This window comes from Zootoca vivipara, chromosome 15 (assembly GCF_963506605.1).
Source record: "Zootoca vivipara chromosome 15, rZooViv1.1, whole genome shotgun sequence".
Classification (NCBI taxonomy): domain Eukaryota; kingdom Metazoa; phylum Chordata; class Lepidosauria; order Squamata; family Lacertidae; genus Zootoca; species Zootoca vivipara.
In genome coordinates, this window is record NC_083290.1 from 15,356,628 (window position 1) to 15,372,422 (window position 15,795).

At 47.8% G+C, this 15,795-nt stretch overlaps 1 protein-coding gene across 1 annotated transcript; it reads left to right on the forward strand.

Annotated features, from left to right (window-relative positions):
* Positions 1–8,696: 8,696 nt before the first annotated feature.
* LOC118097338 (claudin-3-like) lies at positions 8,697–11,088 on the forward strand. The gene has a single exon (XM_035140099.2). It carries the CDS (start codon positions 8,812–8,814, stop codon positions 9,457–9,459), a length of 648 nt encoding a protein of 215 aa, XP_034995990.1. The 5' UTR covers positions 8,697–8,811; the 3' UTR covers positions 9,460–11,088.
* Positions 11,089–15,795: the final 4,707 nt, after the last annotated feature.

A 15,795-nucleotide genomic window follows, 5' to 3' on the forward strand; every position in this document is an offset into this window, starting at 1 on the left:
AAACTAAGGCCCGAGGACCGGATCCAGCCCAATTGGCTTCTAGATCCGGCCCATGGTCTGTGAATCAGTGTGTTTTTACATGAGTACGTAGAATGTGTGCTTTTAGTTAAAATGCACTTCTGAGTTATTTGTGGGGCACATAGGAATTCATTCATTCCCCCCCAAAAAATATAGTCCGGTCCCCCACAAGGTCTGAGGGACAGTGGACCAACCCCCTGCTGGAAAAGTTTGCTAACCCCTGGACTAGGGGTTCTAGCACCTATCCAGGGTCAGTTTCCTTGGGGAAAGGGTCAGCAGAGACTGCAGTGTCTTTAGGATTATATAGTTTTATTTACACATATATACAACCTGAGCATAGGATGCAGGGACTCGCAGCATTAACATCCCAGCAGATCTGCCCTCCCCATTAGAGTTCTAGGGTGATCCCCAAGCCATAGCTTTTGAAAGGTCATCCAGATTGACACCCCCCCAAGCCTATAACATTATGTACAGTGGGGAGAAAGATAAGGGTTTTTTCCGCCCCTTCTCTCATATCGCTAGGATTTCAAAGGACGGTGGCATTTCGGCTTGCAAGTTATTTCACAAAACACAGATTTGCTAAGTTCTTCTTCAAATATGAGTGGGGTCAAATTTCTCCCCCATCCCTAGCAGTGACTTATAGCCCACATGGCCACTCCCCGAAAGAGAGTTCCAAAATGCTGGCAGATGTGTTGATCCTTGGTAGCCACACCCACCCACCCACCCCAAATAGCAGGTGGGCCCACTAGGAGGTCCGCTGCATACACACAATGTTGGGACAGGGCTTTTAGTGTGGTAGCACCTGCCCTCTGGAATGCCATGCAGTTACGTTTCAGACAAGTTCTTATTGTCTTTCTGGTTTCTATTCAAGACATTCCTGTTCCAACAAACTTTTCCAGTGGGGATTCTTTATCCCAGTCTGAACTCGTATTCGTTTTGAAATTGTTCTCTTATATGGAATTGTCTTGATCTGATATATGTTTGTGTGTGTATGTGAGTGTATGAAAATGTCTTAATTGCCTTTATACATAAAATTGTTTCATATATGTTTTATTTCTGAGAGTTTTTCATTGTTGAGGTGCTCCAGGATGTTTCACAAGAAGTGATTCATAAACAGATACAAACAAACAAACAAACAAACAAACAAACAGGATAATACCCAAATCAATTCAAATCTTTATTGCTGTGGTCAATGAGCAGGACCAAGCATCATATCTAATTTGTTTAGCCCAGCTGACAGTCATAAGATTGTAAACCATTCCCCTACTTCCTCTTTGATAAACTGTTTCAAACCAACTTGATAGCCTTGTTATCTCCCCAACCATTTGCCAGAGCATGGAGGGTTTCTCAGTCACCCCACTTTGGCAGAATGTTATTGTTCCTCCTCAGTAAGAATGTCTTGAACTTGCTTTCCCAAATAGCCCTCCTCCAGTAAAAGACAAAAACTGCTACTTGAGCATGTCAAGAGTGCCTTAATTGTTCGTTCAGTGACCCAGAGTTCTGCGGTGGCAATGGATTGCCACGCTCTGATGTCCTGAAATCATTTAAGCCCGCTGACGAGGAGGGATTTCCCTGCCCTCTTTCTCCTAGGCTTCTTTACCAATAAGGGAAATTACTCTCTAGACAAAACCAAACACACAAGGTGTGTCCACATGATATCTTTAACAAGTGTACAATATGTGCGCCTTTGTATACCCTAGTTGAACTGACACCTGTACAGTTATTCCCAGGTAATCGTCAATGAGTGTAGTGTCTGTGGTCCTCTGTAATCAATAGCTGAGCTGTACAACGATTTTGCACCCTTTCACACAAAAGCTTGCAGATGTGTATAGAGAAATGGCTTGTCCAGTGTCCACGAGTGAACAGGCCTACACACAAACATGCTTTTCCTCCCAGGCATGCTTTTTCCGCAGCCATCTTTCAACGGGTTGCTTTCTGCAGACCTGCCCATTTGGGTCTCCACCTCCCATAGTTACCTCCCTCGCTCAGTCCCCACATGTCACAGAACCACAGCTGGTGAGGAACACACACGGCCACGTGGGGGATGTTTGTTCTAACTGCTGCTAGTCCTCATGAATCCTCATGGGGTTCAGGGAGGTGAACCAGAACGTCCCTTTCTCTGTCCCAGTGCCTGTCTCTCTGCCATCGGTCTTAAGCAACAGCAAATCAGCCGTTACGAAAGAGTGACAGACGCAATGTTTGCAAACCAGCGCTCTAGTGAAGAAATTCGAAACCCAGGAGCAGCCGTCATGACTCAGGTCCTGGCTCTCTCATCTCCCAAATATGATACATGAAAGGAGCAGCGCTCAGAAATTCCCGTTGGGAAAACGGTGAAGTGAAACCAGGTGGGGCCTCCAGATTTCAAGAGAGGGAATGTCTTGAGTCACATTCATACTACAGATTTAAAGCCCCCTTAAAACGGTGCTGTGGGTTAAACCACAGAGTCTAGAGCTTGCCGATCAGAAGGTCGGCGGTTCGAGTCCCTGCGATGGGGTGAGCTCCCGTTGCTCGGTCCCAGCTCCTGCCAACCTAGCAGTTCGAAAGCACCTCAAAGTGCAAGTAGATAAATAGGTACCACTACAGCGGGAAGGTAAATGGCGTTTCCGTGTGCTGCTCTGGTTCGACAGAAGCGGCTTTGTCATGCTGGCCACATGACCTGGAAGCTGTACGCCGGCTCCCTCAGCCAATAATGCGAGATGAGCGCCGCAACCCCAGAGTCAGTCACGACTGGACCTAATGGTCAGGGGTCCCTTTACCTTTACCTAAAGCACTTTAACATAAAGAAAAAAGAGACTTCCCTAGGAGGAAAGGTTGCCGCATTTGGGACTTTTTAGCGTACAGAAAAGACAAGTACTGTATGAGGCAGCATGATAGAAGCTTGGCATGGTAGAACTCATGCACATCCCATGAAGCTGAATGTTGGAAGATTCAGGACAGATAAAAGAAGGGACTTCTTCACACATTGCATAGTTAATCTATGGAACTCACTCCCACAGGGGCCAGTGATGGCCACCAACTTGGATGACTTTAAAAGAGGCCTGGACAAATTCACAGAGGGTCATAGGGCTACCAGTGGCTACTAGCCATGACAGCTGTGGTCTGCCTTCACAGTCAGAAGCAGGTGAATCCCAGTTGTTGGAAACCACAGGAGGGCTCTTGTGCTCGGGTCCTGCCTGAGAGTTTCATACAGTCATGTGGTTGGCCACTGTAAGAAGAGGATGCTGGACTAGGTAGGCCACTGGCCTGATCCTGAAGGCTCTTCTTATGTTCTTAACAGTCATGGAGAATCTTGGGAACCGTGGTTTGGATACTGGGAACTGTAGGTCTGTGAAGTCGGCCCCCTTAACAAACTGCAGCTCCCGGGATTCTTTGGAGGAAGCCATAACTGCAAAATGTATGGTGTGGATGTGGCCTTAGTTTGAAGCAGCAATAAGCCACCGAGAGTCCTGTAAACACCAACAAGATGTTGCAGAAAAGGGCTTGGGAAAGGGATAGGATCACTTTAGCCTCATTTGTGCTTCTCTCCCCATCCCTTCTGGAATTCCCTGAGCTCCCATTGGTGTCTTCTAAATTTACAGAGCAAGAAGTCACCACCATGGAGGAGGAGGTTAGTTTATAAGAGACCTATGCTAAGCACACAAGATACTACTGTATTTGGAAGCTTTACTTATTTATGCATTTATTCATTTTTTAAAAAATTGATACTGCTTCAAATAATTGCAATATCTCAGCGGTTTACAATAAAATATTCGACAGCGGCAATTAAAATGCAAACAACGTCCAATGCAATTACCTTGAAAACCAGATTAATAATAAGATTAATAAACTACCACTGCATATATCTCAAATGGAAACTGAGCAATGTAGAAAAAGGAAGAGTCAGAGTCCAGGAAAGCTTGGGTAAACATACAAGTTTGTAAGAAGTGTTTAAAGGTCAGGACTGTCTCCGCCTCGTGACCCACTGAAGGGTGGGCGTTCCAGAGGGGTGTGTGCGGTGACTGAGGAGAACCGCTTCTCTTTTACCACCGAGGAATGATCCTCAGGTCATGAAACAGCCGCATGGTCTCCTCGGGAGACCTAAGGGCACACTCACTCCATAGACCAGGCATGCCCAACTTGCGGCCCTCCAGATGTTTTGGACTACAATTCCCACCATCCCTGACCACTGGTCCTGTTAGCTAGGGATAATGGGAGTTGTAGGCCAAAACATCTGGAGGGCCGCAAGTTGGGCATGCCTGCCATAGACAAACTGGCCTAATAATAATAATAATAATTATTATTTATACCCCACCCATCTGGGTGGGTTTCCCCAGCCACTCTGGGCGGTTTCCAACAGAAAAATGAAATAAAATAATCTATTAAACATTAAAAAGCCTCCCTAAACAGGGCTGCCTTCAGATGTCTTCTAAAAATCTGGTAGCTGTTTTTCTCTTTGACATCTGATGGGAGGGCATTCCACAGGACGGGTGCCACTACCGAGAAGGCCCTGTGCCTGGTTCCCTGCAACTTGGCTTCTCGCAATGAGGGAACCGCCAGAAGGCCCTCGGCACTGGACCTCAGTGTCCGGGCAGAACGATGGGGGTGGAGAAGCTCCTTCAGGTATACTGGACCGAGGCCGTTTAGTCAAGCCTTCTTCCCAGGCAACTGTGAGAATTGTAGACCTGTGAGGGAGATAGAAATCCCCTGACAATTCCTAGCACCCATAGCAGACTATAGTTCCCAGGATTCCTTGAGGGAAACCATGACTGTTCAAGTGGTATACAATTGATATAAATATATAGTGAAGCCATACACCATCTGAAGAGAGGGGGCCCATAAGACCGTTAAGTCCCAAGATGACCACATACATGGGTCTGACAAAGACCCATCCCAACCAGCGAGAACTACAACACCCAGCTGGTAATCATCGGTCCACCAGAAAAGGGCCTGGGTCCAGTTTGGCCCATGAATTAATTGTATTGAATCCCCCCCCCAAAAAAACCCACCACCATACACTTGTCCCATACATGACATAGTATATCAGGCTCTGTGGGTGAGCAGACCCTCCAAGCATCCCTGTTTTCTAGGGACGCTCCCAGATTCATCTCAGTTTCTGATCTGATGGCCCGCTTTCTCTTAGGACACACCAATTTTTACCGGAGAAATGTTGAAGGGTATGAACTAGGACGTCCCTATTTTTATCTGATAAATGTTGGCTGAAAAACACCTTTGCCCTACATTTAGAAAACTATCCCTTACGCCCCAGATTGTAAAATGTTTTTTTTTATAAGGTATCGCTCGGCCTTTCCATAAAACTCTTGGCCATGTGATGCGGAGGGTGAAACTCACTCACTTCCTGGTTCCCCACCTCAAACAAGTTGCCGTGGGGCGAGGGAACGGTTCCAGCCTCGTAAGAAAAACGGACATGGGTCATCGCCTTCTCTCCGTTTCCTGGTCCTAAGGAGGCAACGAAGCTATAGAGAAACCAAACTGTTGATAAGAAACCGCCTGGGAATATGTACTCAAGGATAGAATAAAAGCAACTGCAAACAAACAGTCTTTGCTTGGGCTGCTTTGTTAAACAAGGCTGCTGCACAGGTCATCGTTGCTTACATAAACTCCGGGGCAGAGCAGGAAAGGCTTTGTGGTCCAGTATGTTGTGACTCCAAGAATGGCCAGCCAGTTGCCTCTTAGAGCTGGGGATGGACCATAGATCACCTAGTCTCTTCCCATGGCTACCAGCCACAATGGCTATGTCCTCCCTCCATTGTCAAAGCAGGCATGCCTCTGAATACGAACCGGGAATCACAAGTAGGGAGAATTGCTGTTGTGTTCAGGTCATGCTTGTGGGCATACCATTGGGGCATCTGGTTGGTTGCTGCGAGGGTGGGATGCTGGATTAGATGGGCCACTGACCTGATCCAGCAGCCGCTTCTTATATTCCTATGCATTCCATCATGCATCTTTCTATTTCAGTTTTTATGCACTTTTTTAAAAATAAAAAATACATTTAAATTGTCTTGTGCTCATAACTAACTAAATAACTGGCAAATACGGATGCCCCGAAGTCTACCACTCGAGGTGGCAACTTCCCTTCTCCTTGTGGAGTCGGAAATGCAGCTAAATAAAAGAAAAAGAAAAATGCAACCCAATCCGGAGACCTGAAGATTGGGGAAAATCTCAGAGAAACTAAAATGGACAGATTTTGCCCATCCATACCTGGGCCTTGAATCTGGAGCCTCTTGCATGCCAAGCAGACACCCTATTGCCCTGAACTGTGGCCCTTTCCCATAGCATGCATGCGTGGGTGGGGCGGGGCGGGGGAACACCCATACTGCTGCTACCCTATTCTGTGGCATGTGGTTGCTGTTCCAGGATTTTTCTGCCCCTGCAAATGCTCCCTAGGTATGGTGTGTGAAGTAGATTGAGGGGCCAGTTGGTATTATAGAATCATAGAGTTGGAAGAAACCAAAAGGGCTATCCAGTCCAACCCCCTGCCAAGCAGGAAACACCATCAAAGCATTCCTGACAGATGGCTGTCAAGCCTCTGCTTAAAGACCTCCAAAGAAGGAGACTCCACCACACTCCTTGGCAGCAAATTCCACTGCCGAACAGCTCTTACTGTCAGGAAGTTCTTCCTAATGTTTAATGTTTTCTTGTAGTTTGAATCCATTGCTCTGTGTCCGCTTCTCTGGAGCAGCAGAAAACAACCTTTCTCCCTCCTCTATATGGCATCCTTTTATATATTTGAACTTGGCTATCATATCACCCCTTAACCTTGTCTTCTCCAGGCTAAACATGCCCAGCTCCCTAAGCCGTTCCTCATATGGCATCGTTTCCAGGCCTTTGACCATTTTGGTTGCCCTCCTCTGGACATGTTCCAGCTTTTCAGTATCCTTCTTGAATTGTGGTGCCCAGAACTGGACACAGTACTCCAGGTGAGGTCTGACCAGAGCAGAATACAGTGGTACAATTCATTCCCTTGATCTGGATGCTATACTCCTATTGATGCAGCCCAGAATTGCATTGGCTTTTTAAGCTGCTGCATCACACTGTTGACTCATGTCAATTTTGTGGTTTACCAAGACTTCTAGATCCTTTTCACATGTACTGCTCTCAAGCCAGGTATGATGCAGCCCAGAATTGCATTGGTGTTTTTAGCTGCTACATCACACTGCTGGAGGAGTTTTTTGTGGCACCCATTTGGGGTTAGCATCCATAAAGGTGTCTCATTCCCCAGGCTTTCTATAATCAGGGATTATATGTGTACGTAAGATTTCTAGCCTTTGGGAAATTCCCTTGACAGCGCTGATGCCTTTCGGTGAGTGAGTCAATCAGAGACTGACTTCTGACCTGTTTAGTTTTTTTTAAAAAAAAGAAAGTATCACTAAACGTGTGGGTGTGCATATGATGTAAATATGAACCTTTATTTATTGGCCATCTATTAAGGTCATATGCTTTGAAATCTTATTGATTCCAACGGTTTAATGTTTGAAGGCAGGGCAGGGAATACCTCTGAGCCTCTATACGGTAATTGGACTCCCATAACTCCCATCAGCCAGCATGAGCAATAGCAGGGGCATAGCTGCCAAGTTCTCCCTTTTTTTTAAGGGAAATTCCCTTATGCTGAATAGGCTTCCTCGCGAGAAAAGGGAAAACTTGGCAGCTATGAGCAGGGGATGGTGGGATATGGAGTCCAGCAACAGCTGGAGGTTCCCCATCCTTGTGCTAAATGATCTCTCAGTGCAACAGGCTCTGTAGGACAGACAAAAAGAGGATGAGGCTGGCAGTATTTATACCAGGGATGGGGGAACTTTTCAAACTCAAGGGGAACATCCCCTTGTAGGACACTTTCCATAGTCACATGCCCATGTTGGGTATGATCACCAGAGGCAATTGTGGGCAGAACAGCTCTTGTATTGTACGCAATGGTCCAGCCAGACAAAACCAGAGCTTTCTGCATCTTTCCATCGTCTATCGGGGCAAACAGGAGCTATGATTACAGTTCAAGGATGCGTTCTAGCCTGGAAAAGGTACTCAAGGGGAGCATGGAACAGGGCGGGTGAGGTAGTGGGCATGGAGAGAGTCCTGCAGGCCAGAAAGAGAAGCATGGAAGGCCAGCTTTGGCCCACGGCCTCAGGTTCCCCATCTCTGGTTTATATAGGAAGCCGAGATGAGTGAGTGGCTTCCTACTGCCTGCCAATCAGGGTGGCCAATGTGGCACCTCTCTCTATTTGCACCCATGCCTGAAGAGGGCTTCGAGTTGTTCATCTTCTAGCACAAGGCAAAAGACGTCCCTGATAGATCAGCAGCTCTGGGAGCCACATGACATGAAACAGCCCAGAAGCACACCTTTAGCAACATCCGCTTTGAAGCTGAGGTTCAACAAAGGAAGACCCACAGATGAAGAGCCGCCCCCTCCCCGACAGGTATGGCCTCTGCCTTCTGCTGCAAATGGGTCCTGCCCTTGCCTGCCAGCCAGAGCGTCACGGCAAGCAACCAGCTGGAATTCAGGGCCCGTTTCCAGCTTTGCCCTCCTTAGCAAAGCACCATCTTTCAAGCATGCCATTTCTACAAACAAACAAACGCAGAAAGAGGATGTTCACAGCATTGGAAAGGGCAGGCGGAGAGTCCGTTAGGGACGCCACGCCCCTGCCTGAGCTAACACACCCCGCCCTGGCTCCAGAACTGTTATAAATCCACCCTGATGAGCTTGGGCTCCTCAAAGGCTCTGCCCGAAACCAAGAGAGCAACAGGCCGCCGCCACCGCAACACTGTGCTTGGAGAAACAGCGACTGACTCCGCAGCAGCAACATGTCGATGGGCCTGGAGATCGGGGGCATCTCCCTCTCTTTCTTGGGCTGGGTGGGCTCCATCTTGTGCTGTGGGCTGCCCATGTGGAGAGTCACCGCCTTCCTTGGCTACAACATCGTCACCTCTCAGTACACCTGGGAGGGCCTGTGGATGAACTGCGTGGTCCAGAGCACCGGCCAGATGCAATGCAAGGTCTACGACTCCATGCTGGCTTTGGGGGCAGACATGCAAGCCGCCCGAGCCCTGATAGTCATCGCCATTGTCCTTGGGGCGTTTGGGGTGCTCCTCTTCCTTACTGGGGCTCAGTGCACCCGCTGCATCGAGGAAGAATCCGTAAAGGCCAAAGTCACCATTGTCTCCGGGGTGCTCTTCCTGCTGGCCGGCATCGTGACCCTCATCCCAGTCTGCTGGTCGGCCAACAGAATCATCCGTGAATTCTACAGCGTTTTGGTTCCCGAACCCCAGAAGCGAGAGCTGGGAGCGGCTCTCTACATCGGCTGGGCAGCCTCCGCCATGTTTCTCTTTGGGGGCGCCTTGCTTTGCTGCTCCTGCCCCCCCAAGGAGGACAAGTACAGACCCACGAATGTGGCCTACACTGCAGCACCCAGGTCAATAGCAACCAGCTACGACAAGAAGAACTACGTGTGAAGTGGAAGGGCAGCCCTGTTCGGGGGTGAAGTTTGAGGTGCCCACCGGGACTCTCCTGACCTTCACCTTTGCTTCCTCCAGGAAACAGGGAGGATAGATGTCCAGAGACATTGCTCAGCTTGCCCTTTAGGGACCGGACTTGCACCTGAGGACCTGAAAGGCGTCCTCGGGAGAGGAATGGACTTGGCTACCTCCATCGTCCTCTCCTTTTTTTGTGCGGATGTTGTTTGCTTATGAACTGAACACTCCTTGCTTCCCTTATTGGACTTCGACCCCACCCTTGGCAGACTGGACCCCCAAACCCCATGGCTCAGACTTTGCCTCTAGTCCCCATCGAGTCCAGCATGGGGCCAGGGCATAACCGTCTACGGTTTGTACAGCCTGGGAGATTCCTAGCAGATGGCTTGCCTCATGCCGTTCCACCCTCATGTTAGACCTCCATTTTCTCTACCATGGATTGTTTTGTGTGGGTTTGGGGTTTTTTTTGTTTTGTTTTCCATGGAGGGGTAACTTGAGAAACCAATCAAGGGGTGGGGGAGGGCTGTGATAATTTTCTGGCGCAGAAAGAGGACCCCCCCCCCGAAATCTGTTCCTGAGCCGACCTGTGTTGGGAAATGGTCCAATGAAGGTCGGCAGTTGTTAAGAAAACAGGCTTTGAGAAGATAAAATAGACCATCTTTGGGGCGGGCACAGGAGGAGGCTGCTGAACTGGTCTCAAAAACGGCCAGTCTTTTCCCGTAAGCAAAATGGCAGAAGGTTAGTGGCTGCAGACCTCTTCCTCTCTCTCTCTCTCCCCTTCAGGGATTAGTTTTGAAGGTGTCCACGCTGCCATCTCTTGCCCTGAGGTAATGAAGAGAAATGCAAGAGAAAACAAACAGTCCTGCTGAAGAAAAGCAGTTGCTATGAGGCAAAAAAACCAAAACAAAACAAAAAGAGAGAGGCTGCGCCTGAGCACTTGAGGCATATAGGGAAGCTCGCTGTAGGTTGCCGAGCTGAGGGGTAAAGATGGCCGGCAGCCTTTGCCTCGTCACGCCACACCCTCCTGCCCTTCACAGCGAGTTCCCTTCGGCCGCAAGGGAACAAGTGGCCCAGTAAGTCCGGCTCCTTGAGGATGCCCAGCGGTGGCCACCGTCTGCAGGGAGAGGGCAGAGGGGTGCATAAGAAGCTCCTTAAGCCAAATAAAATTCACCTTGACATGTGGTGGATCCCTGTGACCTTTCCCCCCTCAACCCTCCCCTGGAAAGGAGACGCAATGTTTTTGGTGGTGAACTTTGTTACACGTGCACGAGCGCAATTGTGCTCCCCTCTTTTGCTTTGTGATATGCTAAGTTATGTGGTATTTTCTGTCTCTCTTTCGTTCCCCCGTCCCGCTTTCTTCGCGCCAATAAAACTCTGGTGTACTTGACAATCCAGGACTGGCAAATTCCATTCTTCCGAGAACGGCGAGCTGGGCTGGCCACATTCCCAGAGCTCCCCTGTCGTTCTTTTGCTCCAACTTTGTTTTACTATTATTATTATTGCTGTTGCAGCTGTTGTCAGTGTGTTTTTATTAATTGGGTTTCTTAGCTGCCCTCCACTGTGAGATGCTAATACTAAAACCAATAATAAGAATTTAAAATCAGAAGAAAACGGTGGGTCCGCCTGGAAATATTTATTTTATTCACAAAATGTACATACCGCTTGATTGTATAAAAACAAATAACCCTCAAAGCAGTTTGCAAAAAGAATAAAGCAATGCAATGAGCAGGGAAAACCATAAATCAACTCTTTGGAACATTCAAAAGATAAAATTAGCAATAAATGCAAAACAGAATAAAACATGCATCTGCATTCTACATGTCTGGGTAGGCTTGTCTGAACAAAAATGATTTTAGCAGTCGCCGAAAAGAGTATAGTGGAGGCGTCTGCCTGATGTCAAGAGGCAAGGAGTTCCGGGGCTGCCATACTCAAATATCAATTTAATGCACATGCAGAAGGGGTCGTACGTGGCACCTGTAGCAGGGCCACCTGCGTCTCTTGGGTGTCAAAGGTCAGGGTAAAAAATGTGCATCTTCAGCTCACGATGAAAGCTATACAGTCATTGGGCCAGAGGCACTTTTATGTATGTGCGTTTGGTGAGGGGAGAATTATGCAGAAACAAACAAACAAAAATGTCCTCTATAGGGTCATCACCCCAAACTTCTGAGGGCTGTAGAACTACCAAGAGGATCTCCTCTGTCCCAAGAGGATATGTGGGGATCAGTGCTAAGCATAACTATAACTGTTGGGGAATTGAGGGAAACCAGACCCTCGCCCAATACTACTATAAGCAGAGTACAATGATGAGTTTTGAGTGTCCACAATGAAATATTCCAGTGCTAGGGATAAAAATCGGTGCACGCTGTTCACCACCTTTTACAAATGATTTAGAAATTGCAGCTTTGAGTATCCATGATGACGTATTCTGGCCCTGTTTTGCAAACAATTTAGAAATCATAAATTTGAGTGGCTATGATGAAATATTCTGATGCCGAGGAAAGAAATTGGTGTACAGTACCCACCAACTTTCACAAAGGGTTTAGAAAGTGCAGGTCTTATTTGCTATCTTGTAATCCAGCCGTAATCCAGCTCTCAATCAGGGGAGGTGGCATTGTGAGGACTTTACAGTAAGTTAAGGGTTGTAGAGTGAAAAGCCTTCAGGTCTGATCCATAGGGCATAAACCATTGCAGCCTTCCCAGCCACTGCGCCCTCCAGATGTCCATACTACAACTCCCATCGTCCCTGACCATCGACCGTGCTGACTGCGGCTAATGAGAGTTGTAATCCAAAATATCTGAGCTTCCAGAATGTCCAGTTTGAAGCAAAACTGGAGCTTTGTAAGAAGATGACCGAGGAATGTTTTCCGCCCAAAGGAAGTCAGTTTGCAAGAGGTTCAGGATAGTCATTCTCCACAGGAGGTGTAATTAACATGAGGGACTCACTGCCACATGATGGGAGGTGAGAGAAAAAGAAATTAGACAAAATACAGTGTGGGCAGGGGAAGGAAAGGGGGCTATCGGACACAACAGATAATTAAACAGATGAATGTCTCTATTTGTCAAGGATGGTTCTGAGTACCAGATGTTTGCTCATACCCTGCTTGTGGGATCCAGAACCTACCACTGGGCCAAGAGGACCCAGGATGCCAAAATGGAGCATGCATGCCCAAATGCAGTCTACCTCTGAATATTAGATGTCTGGGAATAGACACTGATGGAGGGGCCGTCACTGTCATGCTGCACTTGGAAACTTCCCAGAGGCATCTCAGTTGCCACTCTTTGGAAGACATGTTTAGTCAGAGGAGTGGAGCTTCTCAGACCCAGGGGACAAATACGGCCCCCAGGCCTCTCTATCTGGCCCTTGGGACTCTCCCCAGGCCACCACACTTCATGCCTTCCTTGAGGGTTTTGGCCTGACTGGAGTGTGTCCTTGAACTCTGACCATGCTTCTCGGTTGCCTAGAAGTAGAAAAGAGAGAGAGGTGTGCGAGTGGAAACAAGCGGAATGTACAAAGGTAAACATCTTCATTCTTTGCCCGACCCCCTTTTGCTATTGGCCACACTCTCCCCTGGAAGGTTTCTGAGGACATGAGGCCCTTGGGATTAAAAGGGTTCCCCATCCCCGAAATACCACCCCAGTCAGGCAATTCGTACATTTTGTGTGTGTGAGATGCTTTGCGGGCCAGAATCCTTAGTCTGGGTCATGGGAAGTCCCTGAATTCAAAGTTCGTTGCCTGTTGTCAGGGTGACGTGAGATATGGCTCAACTGCAGCCAACCTTTATCCTTTGAGGAGGAAGTGGCAGTGGGGTCAACGATTATATAACAAATGAAAACAGGAGCTAAATGGGTGAATTGAAGCAAGACTTGGTGGATTGGTCCCACTGTAAGTGTGAGAGGCAGAAAGGCAACTGTCTACGTCTGTTTATCATTCCAGGACTGAGCCGTGTTATATCAGAAATAGATTACAAACTGCATCCTATTAAGCCCGGGGCTTTGTTTCTCAAAATAAGAGGTTCTGGGGTGAGAGGTTGAGAGCAAGGAAATGAAAAAGGGGTGTGTGTGAAACTTTTTGAGCTCCGTACTTGTGTGTCTACAGTACACTTAGCACATGATCAGAGGCACTCTTCCCCATATTATTATTGCAATTATATCCCGCCTTTTTCTCCAAGGAACTCAAAGTGGTGTGCATGGTTCTCCTGTTTAATCCCCACACAACAACCCTGTGAGGTAGGACAGGCTGAAAGGCAAGGTCACAAATAGTGAGCTTCATGACTGATTAGGGATTCGAACCCTGGTCTCCCAGCACTCTTAAACAGCTACATCACCAGTGGCTCTATGTAATGTGATGCAATAGTATTATTTTCCCCATTCCATCCCAAATGCTGAATGCAGGTTCTCAAACAAAAGGCTCCCGCAAATGGCAATCTCGACAGCTGAACCAGGACGTGAATTGTTGGCAATATATGTCCGTTCCTTGTTTTCCTGCAGAGGGTGGCTTAAACCTGCATAGTTTCAGCCGGGACGAGGAAGAGAAGCAGCCCCTGGCCACCTTTCGCTGGTGTGTTCCCAGACGAGAGTGGGTTGAGCAAGCTTCTGTTTATATCCTTCTGTTCCTTGCGCAGGGAGATTGATGCATGATGGCTCCCACACCCTCCTCCTTGGATCAGCACACTTGCATGAGGCAATCATTGCAAGGGGGACACTGCGGAGTTGAGGGTGGGGAGAGAGAGGCAGGTGGGGCTGGGAATCCTCGGCAGAAACAGAAGCAGGGTGGAATGGTTCGGGGAGTGAAATTGCCCAGCCCCTTGTTCACTCACATTTCTTTGGGGTGGGGTGTCCATACATCACCAGTGCCAGGTTTTATTTTGGGGGGGGGGAGTGGAGTTGAGCAAGGGAGCCTCCATCAGGTTCCCCACCCCACCCCCAATCGTAGAATTGTAGAGTTGGAAGGGATCCCCCAGAGGTCATCCAGTCCAACCCCCTGCAATGCAGGAATCGCCGCTGAAGAATCCCTGGCAAATGGCTGTCTAAGCTCTCCCACGTCCCACCCTCTCTCTCACACACAAATATGCACAAAACTGTGGAGCTTCAGAGAATTCCAGTGCCCAGCCCCCCACCCCTCAAGGCAGCGGGTCTTGGCACGCACCCAGTTATGCCCACCTCTCACACCGGCCGCCTGGCATCCTTCTGCAATCTTCCCATAATTCCCCAGTGCTGCTTCTGGGGGGGCCGCCAATGTCAGCCACTCCTCAGAGGACAAACACTGATATAAATGGACTTAAGGAACTTAGCAGTCAATCAGATGATGATTTGGTAGGATAGCACCCCCTGTATTTTCTTCTTACTGTATGAAGTCTAACTTTCGGGGTTTTTTAGTTAGCCTCCATTCAGTACAGCCTGCACCAACTCCATGCCCTCCAGATGTTTTGGACTGCAATTCCCATCAGCCCCAGGTTGGCAAAGGCACTACTTTCCCTTTTTTTCTGAGAGGCCTGGTCTTTATCTGATTCTTTAGTTGCAATTTCTGCATTGCCAGGGGCTGGACTAGAGGACCTTTCTGGCCCCTTCCAGTTCTTCAATTGATTCTATGAAGTGGGCAGTGATGCTATTGGGCAATTGAACCCCTCACAGCTCAGCGTACGTTTCAAGGTGTCACCTTCATTTTTTTTAATAAAAAAAATTAATATTAAAATTAAGTCATTAATCACTTCCTAAACCACCTTCTCAATGCCCTTTACACATAAGATAATGAAACACACACACCCCCCCAAAAAAACACCACAAAAGCAAGACTAAAAACCTAAAAAGTGGACATTTGTATTTTTGGTGGAGTTTTTTTTTTACTATCACTATTTTATGAGGTCCTGAAAATACTTTTCAGGCTTTTTAAAAACAAATACAGTGGTACCTCGGTTTAAGTACACAATTGGTTCCGGAAGTCTGTACTTAACCTGAAGCGTACTTAACCTGAAGCGAACTTTCCCATTGAAAGTAATGGAAAGTGGATTAATCCGTTCCAGACGGGTCCGCGGAGTACTTAAACTGAAAGTACTCAAACTGAAGCGTATTTAAACCGAGGTATGACTGTAAAAAAATAGCAATAATTATCATACTGCTTAACCAAAGGCTCTGGAGAACTATAACAGCTAAACTCTATTTTTAAATATATATATAACTAGCTGGCCCTGCACGCGTTGCTGTGCGTTAGTCTGTCAAATGGAGGGTAATAAGCCCCCTTCAGATCCCCCTGAGCCTCAGAGTCCCCCTGTTTTACAGGATCTCGTGGCGGAGGCTGGGTTTGTGGGTGTGGCGCGTTGT